The following is a 13560-nucleotide window of genomic DNA, read 5'->3' as shown; positions in this document are numbered from 1 at the left end:
GAGAATAAATGAGTTCCCCTCTTTCCCTTCTAGTTCTAAAATACTCTACATCACATGAGCTTATCATACTTACCAGAACGTTCCAATAAATGCCTTGGAAGTGGCACATAGAAACATTCTGATATTACCACCAAGACCTGAAGGGAAAAAAGTGATTTTCCAGTGAGTAGATAGATACCAAAGGGTCTCAAAATGAGGCCTTGCCTCCATAACCAGATATTCTCAAATAATTAGCAGTTGGTCAAAAAGTCTTCAGCAAAGACAAGGCTATAATCAAGAATATCCTACTTTTCAAATATGGCATAATACAGAAAAATGTTCATTTATAACTGGGGTCCCAAAGTCAAAAGTCTACAGAGCCCACTATACATAGATGAATCAATCAGGTATAAAAAACAGACATTACCAGCCAAGTCTAAAACCATCTCTAAAAACACTATGCTGGACAAACACAACTACTTTGTACATGCGCTGCCCTCACCAATGTATAACCCTCATTAAGTGGAAGAACATTTCAGGAAGGTACAACCAGTTGTGGGTGGGGAGGGCTCAGCATGCTCTGTTTGAAAGAGGAGATACGTAAAGTTCTGGGTGCAGTCAGGAGAGCATGTTAGTACCTGCTCTGTGGCTGCTAAAGCTGTGCCAAGCTGGATCACATGGGGCTCGTGGGTCCAGAGAGAGCCCTGAAGACAGGTGAAGAAGACCAGGAGGAGGGTCAAGGAGAGGCAAGAGGGCTCTGTGGGTTGGGGACCAGGCAGCTCTAAGCTATTAAATCAATGTGAACAACAAAGAGAAAAACATTTCTCTTTGAGAGGGCTGAGGTTGAAAACCTCATATTTTTAATGTGATAGCCATGTGTTTACTAGCTATTTATAGGACATGATTTTTTCTTTTAATTTTTTTTATTCTTAAATCATAGCTGTGTAGATTAGTGCAACCAAGGGGTACAATGTGTTGGTCTCATATACAATCTGAAATATTCTCATCAAACTGTTCAACATAGCCTCATGGTATTTTCTTAGTTATTGTATGCAGACATTTGTATTCTGCATTTAGTAAGTTTCGCCTGTACCCATACTAAGATGCACCGTAGGTGTGGCCCCACCCATTACCCTCCCTCCACCCTAACCTCCCCCCTCCCTTCACCCTCCTTGGCCCTTTCCCCATAGTTTTGTGCTACACTTGGGTTATAGCCTTCATGTGAAAGCTATAATTTAGCTTCATAGTAGGGCTGAGTACATTGGATACTTTTTCTTCCATTCCTGAGATACTTTGCTAAGAAGAATATGTTCCAGCTCCATCCATGTAAACATGAAAGAGGTAAAGTCTCCATCTTTCTTCAAGGCTGCATAGTATTCCATGGTATACATGTACCACAATTTGCTAGCCCATTCGTGGGTCAATGGGCACTTGGGCTTTTCAACATCTTCTATTTTTTATTTATAATTGACACATAGCAGTATATGTATGTAACACTGTATATTTATGCAGTACACCGTGATGTTTCAATGCATCAGCAATTTCTTCTCAGATTTGTCCTACCTGAACTACTCATTTAATTTTGACTCACTTGGTGCTATTACCAAAAACATCTTTTAGATCAGTGGTTCTCAACCTTCCTAATGCCACGACCCTTTAATACAGTTCCTCACGTTGTGGTGACCCCCAACCATAAAATTATTTTTGTTGCTATTTCATAACTGTAATTTTGATACTGTTATGAATTGTAATGTAAATATCTGATATGCAGGATGTATTTTCATTGTTATAAAGGGGTCCTGATCCACAGGTTGAGAACCGCTGTTTTAGATTCTGGCTTTTAAACAGATGTGTCATTCCTCAGGGAGTCTGGGCAGGACAATGGGCACCTATCCCCCCCAGGCCATTTAAAGCCAGCCTCGAGCAGCTTTGCATAGCAGTATCATCCCTTCACTGTGCTGTGCTACACAATTATCATTCTCTGCATGGCAGAGATGTAAAGGCAATTGAGAAACACTTCCATAACCCTAGAAAGGTCATTCTCGGATACATTTAAAACTGGATAAGAAAACAGTTCTTTCAAATTGTATAACTAATTTACAAAAGGTAAGTTTAAAGAGTACATAAGAAATTAAAGATTCCTGAAGGCTAAAATTCTAGCTATTGTGTATTTATTTTGATATACTTGCTCAATGTAGAAAAAGACATTCTGATCAGAGATATGTATTTGTTCTTTTTAAGAGAAAATTTTTGAATTTATTATGGTTTGAAATTATTATTTTGTTAAAGTTATCTTCCCAGCTTCATATAAGTGAATAAAAGTCTGTATTACTTAATCATGTGAAAAGGCTGGAAATAACTCTTTTTATGTAGGCCAAACTCTCAAAAACCTTTCTGCACTGATTGTTTCAATCTAAGTTTCCAGATGAACACAAGGCACAGGCAGGCCTGCCTCAGTTTCTTGGACTTAAATTCAACCTCAAAGATAAAATTCTAAAACTCTGTACGTAGAGTTTTCATTTATCTTCCCATAGGTTCACACTCCATTTATACTCCCTTGTAACTAGCATTTACCTAAGACTTTATATTGCTTTCCTTTATAATAACCTCACATACATATAGCTCCCAAATATACTGCTGGAAAAATCTAGCACAAGACAATATATTGTTATCAGCATAGGTGATCACATTTATTTATACCCAAAGTCAAATCCCTTTAGACCAGATCAATGGGCACATGTTAATCAGCAGTAAGATAAATGCAGCAGAATAGGACATGCCTAAGGACCTAATAAATAACATACACAGGCACACAAGTTAACACCAGCGGCCAAATCTCAAAAATAAAGCCATGATCTGAATTAACTGTGTTCGTGGAAAAATAAAATCAAGTCTTCTTGGCTCTTGGAATCATGATTTTGTCATAACAAGTTATAACTTACTTCAAAGTCATCTGTTAACATTTGAAATCTAATTTTTGAAAGTATTTTGCCAAAGAGCTAAAATTAATTATAAAACGTAAGAAAAGACTTTAAGATAATCTTACTTAAAAGTCTCTTCTTCATATAAATTTTTATTAACTGTCGGGAGTGGAGAGCAAGATGGCGGCCGAGTAACAGCTTCCTTGCATCTGGACAATGTGAGTCTGGGGACATAAGACTCCAGGCATCTCTGGCTGGTGGGATCTGCCTATAATCATCCTTTTGAGGATACAGGGAGTCAGCGAGAGACTTCTGGACCCCAAGAGGACAAAAACAGTGGAAAACTGGCAAGTAATCACGTGTGTTTGATCCGTCTAACGCCATCGACAGCTGTAAGTGCAGTAGCAGCGAGACTGCAAACCAGAAAGGCCTTACCTGTGAACTGTTTTGGTGTTTTTGGACTTGGCACTCAGTTGAACTGCCTTGGGGAGAGCTTGAGTGGGAGTGCGGAGAACTTTGGGCATTGTCTGGGACCCCAGACTGAGTCGCTGAGCCAGACGGACGGAGCTAATAGTTTGGCTGTGGGCCACAGGGAGCCATTGTGAGAGAACTGTCCCAACAAGGTCTGCCCTAGGGATTGCAGAGCAAGGATCGAGCGGGACCTAGTAACCTAGTGACTGAGCAGCCTAAAGGCGGGGTCTGAGCCTCCTTACAGCCCTAACCCTCAGGGGCAGAGTGAGACTGGTTTTGGCACGCTGGGTAAGTGAATAGCCACTTCACCAGTGATTCCAGTGATAAGCACTTTCCTGGGAAAGCTTCTCCTTAGCAAGTTTAGAAGCTTAAAGTGCCTTTTAAGAGGGCTGAAGAGAGACTTAGGGTGTCTACCCTGTGGGGTTTGAGAAATCAGCAGAAGCCTCCAGTCTTATCAGCATTGTAACTAACATCTCATACCCCAGAAGACCACCTGTTGCCCAGATAATATTCAACAAGATATATACACTGCTTTTTTTTGTTTGTTTTTTATTTTGATGTTGTTGTTGTTTTGTTTTTTAGTTTCAACCTTTTCCGTACATATTTTTTCTTTTCTTTCCCCAGTTTTCTAGTATAAATACAATTTCCCATTGCTGCCTTTTCAATAACTAGAACTTCATTTTTTCTAGTGTTTCTACCCCTATTATTTGTTTTTTCACCCAATTTTATCCCGTAAAGTTTTCTGTTTGCTTGTTTTGGTTTGATTTATAGCATTTTTGTCTTTCCTCTCTACTTGGTGGAGGTGGGATACTGTGTCTGATCAGGTTAGCAAAGAGTTGCTGACCTCAAGAGAACCACCCAACCGGGCACCCCCAGAGGTTAGGGTTTTTTAAGGTTGTGTCAAAGTACCCTACTGTACACGTATATTGCTCTGTCTCCCTCGTTCTGTGCCTCTCTAATTTTAGTCAATATTCGTTTACGCACCCCCTCTCCTTTCTCTATTTTCTTGTCATTCTTCCCTTCTTTTTTTCATCCCTTCTTGTTTTTCAACCTTCTCATCCTTCTGGTCCTATACCAAAAGGACTCTTCGAAACCTTAGTCCAGAGGCATGGGAACTTGAAGAGCAAGAGGAAGTGAAAGGAAAATTAGGGCAAGGAAACAGGTAAAAGAAATCACTCATGAGGAAGAATCAGCAGAAAATTCCAGGCAACATGAAGAACCAGTCCAGAACAACCCCTCCAAGGGACCATGAGGTAGCTACTGCAGAGGATTCCACCAATAAAGAAATGTTAGGAATGACAGAAAGGGAATTTAGAATACACATGATGAAAACAACGAAGGAAATGATGGAAACAATGAAGGAAACTGCTAATAAAGTGGAAAATAACCAAAAGGAAATCCAAAAACAGAATCAAATAAGAGATGAACGATATGAAGAATACAGAAAGGATATAGCAGAGCTGAAGGAACTGAAGCAGTCAATTAGGGAACTTAAAGATGCAATGGAAAGTATCAGCAACAGATTAGACCATGCAGAAGAAAGAATTTCAGAGGTAGAAGACAAAGTTCTTGAGATAACTCAGATAGTAAAAGAGGCAGAAAAGAAGCGAGAGAAAGCAGAACGTTCACTGTCAGAATTATGGAACCTTATGAAGCGTTCCAACATACGAGTTATAGGAATCCCAGAAGGGGAAGAAGAATGCCCCAGAGGAATGGAAGCCATACTAGAGAATATTATTAAAGAAAATTTCCCGGCTGTGTGACGGGGCAGGGAGCAGGGTGGAGCTGAGTCTGTTTTTTGCTGCCCGGTGGTTCTGGGCTCCAGCCGCTCCCTCCACCCCACCCCCACTCTGAAGCCTGAAGGTTTGTGCTGCGACAGTACAACCGGGAGAGAGACTGGGAGGAACTGAATTTGCTCGCTGTCGACTGGGTTCCCTGCAGCTCTAAGCCCTTGCTGGCTCTGGGCTCCCGGTGCTCCCCCCGCCCTCGCTCTGTGGTCTGGAGACCTGAGCGCCTGCCGTGTGGCTGGGCAGGGAACGGGGTGGAGCCGAGTCTGTTTGCTGCCCAGCAGTTCTGGGCTCCAGCCGCTCCCCCGCCCCCACTCTGAAGCCTGAAGGCTTGAGCTGTGGGGGTACAACTGGGCGAGAGACTGGGAGGAACTGAATTTGCTTGCTGCCTGCGGCTTGGAGCCCCTGCTGGCTCTGGGCCCCCGGCGCGCCCCCCGCGTGGCCAGGCAGGGAACTGGGTGGAGCTGAGTCTGTTCACTGCCCAGTGGTTCTGGGCTCCAGCCGCTCCCCCAACATTGCCCCCACTCTGAAGCCTGAAGACTTGAGCTGCTGCAGTACAACCGGGCGAGAGACTGGGAGGAACTGAATTTGCTCGCTGTCGACTGGGCTCCCTGTGGCTCAGAGCCCTTGCAGGCTCTGAGCTCCTGGCGCTCCCCCCGGCCCTCGCTCTGTGGTCTGGAGACCTGAGCGCATGCCATGTGGCTGGCCAAGGAACTGGGTGGAGCTGAATCTGTTCGCTACCTGGCGGTTCTGGGCTCAAGCCGTTCCCCCCACCCCGCCCTCACTCTGAAGCCTGGAGGCTTGGGCTGCGGCACTGCGGTGGAGCCAAAGATTGGGAGGAATTGAGTGAGCTTGCTGCCAGCGGCTCTGAGCTCCCAGAGCCCCACCCCACCCTCACTCTGGGATCTGGAGGCCTGACCCCAGGAGTCCAGATTCTTGAGCGATTTGCCGGGGCGTAGACAGTGCCCGAACTGCGGCTGGTTGGTATTGACTCTGGGACACAGGAGTGAGGCTGGGGGAGAACCACATCAGAGCAGCAGTTCCCTGAGGCAGCTGAAGCCATACCCCTGCCTCCCTGGGCAACCAGAGGAGGCCACCCCTGAGTATAGGATTTGCCTGAGGTGACTCACAGACCCCGGAAACATCCAGGGTAGGGCCGACTCAGAGAACTGAGACTTCAACCCAGAGTAAGTGCTTCACTGGGGTCAAACAGAAGCCAGCTGACAGTAAGTCAGAACGACTCAGCCCCACCACACCATACAGGGCCCCAGCCTCTCAGGCTACAACACTGAACGAGCCCTCATTAAAACCCTAGGAGAAAAAACAAAGGGAGTAAAACAACCATGGGGCGGAATCAGCGGAAAATCTCTGGTAACATGAATAACCGGAATAGATAAACCCCCCCAAGGAAAGAAATGGCGGATGTAATTGAAGATCCCATTCATAAACAACTGGCAGACACGTCAGAAATCGAATTCAGCATTTGGATTGCAGACAAGATTGATAAAATGGAATTAGGAACCCGAGCAGAAATTCAAAAGTTGTCTCAAGAATTTAACGAATTTAAAGACAAAACCACCAAAAACTCAGACACACTGAAGCAAGAATTTGCAGCCCTTAAAGATATGAAAAATACAGTAGAATCCCTCAGCAATAGAATGGACCAAGCAGAAGAAAGGATTTCTGACATCACAGATAAACCCTTTGAACGGTCCCAAACTCTCAAAGAGGAAGAGAAATGGAGAGCAAAAACGGATCATTCTCATAGAGAGCTCTGGGATAATTCAAAAAAGGCAAATATACGAATAATAGGAGTTCTGGAAAATGATGAAGTGGCACAGAGGCCCTACTACATGAAATTATGAAAGAGAATTTCCAGACACGCCTAGAGATTCTGAAATTCAGATAGCAGACAGTTTCAGAACTCACAATTCAACCCCAATAAGTCATCCCCCAGACATATCATAATTAGCTTCACTAAAGTCATCATGAAGGAGAGAATTATCAAGGTTATCAGGCGAAAGAAAGCCATTACCTACAAAGGTAAGAACATTAGAATGACTGCAGATCTCTCTGCTGAAACTTTTCAAGCCAGAAGAGGGTGGTCATCGACTTTTAATCTTCTAAAGCAAAATAACTTTCAACCCCGGATGTTGTACCCAGCTAAACTGAGTTTCATCTATGATAGAGAAATTAAATACTTTAACGACATTCATACGTTGAAGAAATTGGCCATAACCAAACCAGCTCTTCAGGATATTTTCAGACCTATCCTCCATAATGACCAACCCAATCCTCTACTACAAATGTAAACTCACTCAGAAACTCCTGATCAAACTCCAACTTCTACAATGGTGAAAAGATTAAAATTTTCCACTAGACTTTTGAAAAACTCGATACCCAAAATTTCACCAAACTTATCAATAATATCCATTAATGTGAATGGCTTAAACTGCCCTCTAAAGAGACATAGGTTAGCTGACTGGATACAAAAGCTCAGACCAGATATCTGTTGCTTACAAGAGTCACATCTTAACTTAAAAGACAAACACAGACTCAGGGTGAAAGGATGGTTATTCATATTTCAGGCAAAAGGTAACCAGAAAAAAGCAGGTGTTGCAATTTTATTTGCAGACACAATAGGCTTTAAACCAACAAAAGTAAGGAAGGACAAGAATGGTCATTTCATATTTGTTAAGGGTAATACTCAATATGATGAGATTTCAATCATTAATATCTATGCATCCAATCAGAATGCACCTCAATTCATAAGAGAAACTCGAACAGACATGAGCAACTTGATTTCCTCCAGCTCCATAATAGTCGGAGATTTTAACACTCCTTTGGCAGTGAGGGATCGATCCTCTAACAAAATGCTGAGTAAAGAAATTTTAGATTTAAATCTAACCATCCAGCATTTAGATCTAGCAGACATCTACAGAACATTTCATCCTAACAAAACTGAATACACATACTTCCCATCAGCCCACAGAACTTACTCCAAAATCGATCACATCTTAGGTTACAAATCTAACCTCAGTAAATTTAAAGGAATAGAAGTTATTCCATGCATCTTATCGGACAATCATGGAATAAAACTTGAGCTGAGTAACAACAGGAATCTACATACTCATACAAAAACATGGAAGTTAAATAACCTCATGCTGAACAACAGCTGGGTCAGAGATGAGATCAAGAAGGAAATTGCCAAATTTCTGGAACAAAACGACAATGAAGACATGAACTATCAGAACCTCTGGTACACCACAAAGGCAGTTCTGAGAGGGAAATTTATAGTGGTGCAAGCCTTCCTCAGGAGAACGGAAAGAGAGGCAGTTAGCAACTTAACGGGACATCTCAAGCAACTGGAAAAGGAAGAACACTCCAACTCCAAACCCGGTAGAAGAAAAGAAATAACCAAAATCAGAGCAGAACTAAATGAAATTGAAAACAAAAGAACAATACAACAGATCAATAAATCAAAAAGCTGGTTTTATGAAAAGGTCAATAAAATAGATAAACCGTTGGCCATCCTAATCAGGAAAAAAAGAGTAAAATCTCTAATCTCATCAATCGGAAATGACAAAGACGAAATAACAACAGACTCCTCAGAAATCCAAAAAATCCTTAATGAATATTACAAGAAACTTTACTCTAAGAAATATGAAAATCTGAAGGAAATGGACTGATACTTGGAAGCTCGTCACCTTCCAAGACTTAACCAGAATCAAGTGGAAATGTTGAACAGGCCCATTTCAAGTTCGGAAATAACATCAACCATACAAAACCTCCCAAAAAAAGAAAAGTCCGGGAACAGATGGTTTCACATCAGAATTCTACCAAACCTTTAAAGAGGAATTAGTACCTATATTACTCAAACTGTTCCAAAATGTAGAAAACGAATGAAGACTCCCCAACACGTTCTATGAAGCAAGTATCACCCTGATCCCCAAACCAGGAAAGGACCCAACAAGAAAAGAAAATTATAGACCAATATAACTACTGAATATAGATGCAAAAATGCTCAACAAAATCCTAACAAACAGAATCCAACAACATATCAAACAAATCATACATCATGATCAAGTTGGCATTATCCCCGGGACTCAAGGCTGGTTCAATATACGTAAATCTATAAATGTAATTCAACACATAAACAAAGTAAAAAACAAAGATCATATGATTCTCTCAATTGATGCAGAAAAAGCTTTTGATAACATCCAACATCCCTTCATGATCAGAACACTTAAGAAAATCGGTATAGAAGGGACATTTCTTAAACTGATAGAGGCCATCTACAGCAAACCCACAGCCAATATCATATTGAACGGAGTTAAACTGGAATCATTTCCACTTAGACCAGGAACGAGACAAGGCTGCCCATTGTCTCCATTGCTTTTTAACATTGTAATGGAAGTTTTAGCCACGGCAATTGGGGAAGAAAAGGCGATCAAGGGCATCCACATAGAGTCAGAAGAGATCAAACTTTCACTCTTCACAGATGATATGATTGTATATCTGGAAAACACTGGGGACTCTACTACAAAACTCTTAGAAGTGATCAAGGAATACAGCAACGTCTCAGGTTACAAAATCAACATTCATAAATTGGTAGCCTTTATATATACCAACAATAGTCAAGCTGAAAAAACAATTAAGGACTCTATCCCATTCACAGTAATGCCAAAGAAGATGAAATAATTGGGAGTTTATCTAACAAAGGATGTGAAAGATCTATATAAAGAGAACTATGAAAGTCTAAGAAAAGAGATAGCCGAGAATGTTAATAAATGGAAAAACATACCATGCTCATGGCTGGGAAGAATCAACAGTGTTAAAATGTCCATACTACCCAAAGCAATATATAACTTCAACGCAATCCCTATTAAAGTTCCACTGTCATACTTTAAAGATCTTGAAAAAACAATACTTCATTTTATATGGAATCAGAAAAAACCTCGAATAGCCAAGACATTACTCAAAAATACAAAGCAGGAGGAATTACGCTACCAGACCTTAGACTATACTACAAATCGATAGTGATCAAAACAGCATGGTATTGGCACAAAAACAGAGAAGTAGATGTCTGGAAGAGAATAGAGAACCAAGAGATGAATCCAGCTACTTACCGTTATTTAATCTTTGACAAGGCAATTAAAAACATCCAGTGGGGGAAAAGATTCCCTATTTAATAAATGGTGCTGGATGAACTGGCTGGCAACCTGTAGAAGACTGAATCTGGTCCACACCTTTAACCACTAACCAAGATAGACTCTTATTGGATTAAAGACCTAAACTTAAGACATGAAACTATAAAAATACTAGAAGAGAGTGCAGGGAAAACCGTTGAAGAAATTGGGTTGGGTGAGTTTTTTATGAGAAGGACCCCCTGGGCGATTGAAGCAGCTTCAAAAATACACTTTTGGGACTTGATCAAACTAGAAAGCTTCTGCACAGCCAAGAACACAGTAAATAAAGCAAACAAACAGCCCACAGAATGGGAGAAGATATTTGATGGTTATGTCTCTGACAAAGGTTTAATAACCAGAATCCACACAGAACTCAAACGCATTAGCAAGAAAAGAACAAGGGATACCATCACAGGCTGGGCAAGAGACTTGAAAAGAAACTTCTCCGAAGTAGACAGGTGAGCGGCCTTCAGACATATGAAAAAATGCTCATCATCTTTAATCATCAGAGAAATGCAAATCAAAACTACTTTGAGATATCATCTAACTCCAGTGAGACTAGCCTATATCACAAAATCTCGAGACCAGAGATGTTGGCGCGGATGTGGAGAAAAGGGAACACTTTTGCACTGCTGGTGGTAATGCAAAGTAATACATTCCGTTTGGAAAGATATATGGAGAACACTTAGAGATCTAAAAATAGATCTGCCATTGAATCCTGTAATTGCTCTGCTGGGCATATACCCAGAAGACAAAAAACCACATCATAACAAAGATATTTGTACCAGAATCTTTATTGCAGCCCTATTCATAATTGCTAAGTCATGGAAAAAACCCAAGTGCCCATTGATCCATGAATGGATTAACAAATTGTGGTATATGTACACCATGGAATACTATGCAGCCTTGAAGAAAGATGGAGAGTTTACCTCTTTCATGTTTACATGGATGGAGCTGGAACATATTCTTCTCAGTAAAGTGTCTCACGAATGGAAGAAAAAATATCCAATGTATTCACACTTACTATGAAACTAACTTAGGACCTTCACATGAAAGCTATAACCAAGTTAAACCTAAAAACAGGGGGAAGGGGGAAAGCGTGGGGAGGGAGGGGGAAGGTGGGTAGAGGGAGGGGGATTGAAAGGATCACACCTGTGGTGCATCTTACAAGGGTACATGTGAACCTTGGCAAATGTGGAATGTAAATGTCTTGGCAAAGTAACTAAGAAAATGCCAGGAGGGCTATGTCAACTAATGAGATGAAAATGTGTCAAATATTCTATGAACCAAGTGTATGGTGCCCCATGATCTTATTGATGTACACAGCTAAGATTTAATAAAAAAAAAAAAAGAAAGAAAATTTCCCAAATATCACCAAAGATTCTGACACACTGCTTTCAGAGGGATATCAGACCGCAGGTCGCCTCAACTCTAACCGAGCTTCTCCAAGACACATTGTGATCAACCTGTCCAAAGTCAAGACAAAAGAAAAGATTCTGCAAGCTGCCAGAAGTAAGCGCCAGTTTACCTACAGGGGCAAATCCATCAGAGTGACTGTAGACTTCTCTAATGAAACTTTCCAAGCAAGATGACAATGGTCATCTACCTTTAATCTACTTAAATAGAACAATTTCAAGCCCAGAATTTTGTACCCCGCTAAGCTAGCTTTCAAATTGACGGAGAAATGAAATCATTTATGGATATACAAACATTGAGGAAATTCGCCACAACAAGACCAGCTCTACAGGAAATACTTCAACCTGTTCTACACACTGACCATCACAATGGATCAGCAGCAAAGTAAAAACTCAGAAATTAAAGGACAGAACTTAACCTCCACACTGATGCAAAAGATAAAACTAAGCAATGGACTCTCACAAAATAAGATCAATAGAACACTACCACACTTATCAATTATCTCAATAAATGTTAATGGCTTGAATTCCCCACTGAAGAGACATAGATTGGCTGACTGGATTAAAAAACACAAGCCATCAATTTGCTGTCTGCAAGAAACACACCTGGCTTACAAAAGACAAATTAAAGCTCCGAGTCAAGGGTTGGAAGACAATTTTTCAGGCAAATGGAATTCAGAAGAAAAGAGGAGTTGCAATCTTAATTTCAGATACATGTGGATTTAAAGCAACTAAAGTCAAAAAAGACAAAGACAGTCACTTTATATCGGTCAAGGGAAATATACAACAAGAAGACGTTTCAATTCTAAATATTAAATGCTCCCAGATTCTTGAAACAGACCTTACTCAGTCTGAGCAATATGATATCTGATAATGCCATAATAACAGGGGACTTTAATAGTCCTCTTACAGAGCTGGACAGATCCTCTAAACAGAAATTAAACAAAGATATAAGAGATTTAAATGAGACCCTAGAACAACTGTGCTTGATAGATGCATATAGAACACTTCATCCCAAAGATAAAGAAAATACATTCTTCTAATCACCCCATGGAACATTCTCCAAAATTGATCATATCCTGGGCCACAAAACAAGTATCAACAGAATCAAAAGAATTGAAATTTTACCTTGTATCTTCTCAAACCATAAGGCACTAAGGGTGGAACTCAACTCTAACAAAAACGTTCGACCCCACACAAAGACATGGAAATTAAACAATCTTCTGTTGAATAACAGATGGGTACAGGAAGAAATAAAACAGGAAATTATTAACTTCCTTGAGCATAACAACAATGAAGACACAAGCTACGAAAACCTGTGGGATACTGCAAAAGCAGTGTTGAGAGGAAAATTCATCGCTTTAGATGCCTACATTCGAAAAACAGAAAGAGAGCACATCAACAAACTCACAAGCCATCTTATGGTGTTCGAAAAAGAAGAACAATCTAAGCCTAATGTCAGTAGAAGAAAAGAAATCTCCAAAATCTGGGCGGCGCCTGTGGCTCAAGGAGTAGGGCGCCGGTCCCATATGCTGGAGGTGGCGGGTTCAAACCCAGCCCTGGCCAAAAACTACAAAAAAAAAAAAAAAGAAATCTCCAAAATCAAATCAGAGATCAATGAAACTGAAACAAAAGAAGCATTCAGAAAATCAATGAAACAAGGAGTTGGTTTTTTGAAATAATTAATAAAATAGATAAACCATTGGCCAGACTAACGTGGAATAGAAAGTAAAATCTCTATTAACCTCAATCAGAAATGATAAAGGGGAAATAACAACTGATCCCACAGAGATACAAG

The 13560-nt window shown here is 40.7% G+C and overlaps 1 protein-coding gene across 2 annotated transcripts in view; it reads right to left on the bottom strand.

The window, feature by feature from the left end:
• Positions 1-13560, bottom strand: part of TMX4 (thioredoxin related transmembrane protein 4) — a 58686-nt gene that overhangs the window by 5591 nt on the left and 39535 nt on the right. For both annotated transcript variants that reach the window (XM_053574104.1, XM_053574103.1), the window contains one exon: positions 74-137. In XM_053574104.1, coding sequence (XP_053430079.1) covers positions 74-137 — 64 coding nt within the window. The remainder of the gene's footprint in view (positions 1-73; positions 138-13560) is intronic.

The sequence above is a fragment of the Nycticebus coucang genome, chromosome 21, assembly GCF_027406575.1.
Source record: "Nycticebus coucang isolate mNycCou1 chromosome 21, mNycCou1.pri, whole genome shotgun sequence".
Classification (NCBI taxonomy): domain Eukaryota; kingdom Metazoa; phylum Chordata; class Mammalia; order Primates; family Lorisidae; genus Nycticebus; species Nycticebus coucang.
Note: the sequence above shows the minus strand (reverse complement) of the source record. Positions and strands in the feature narration are given on the sequence as shown.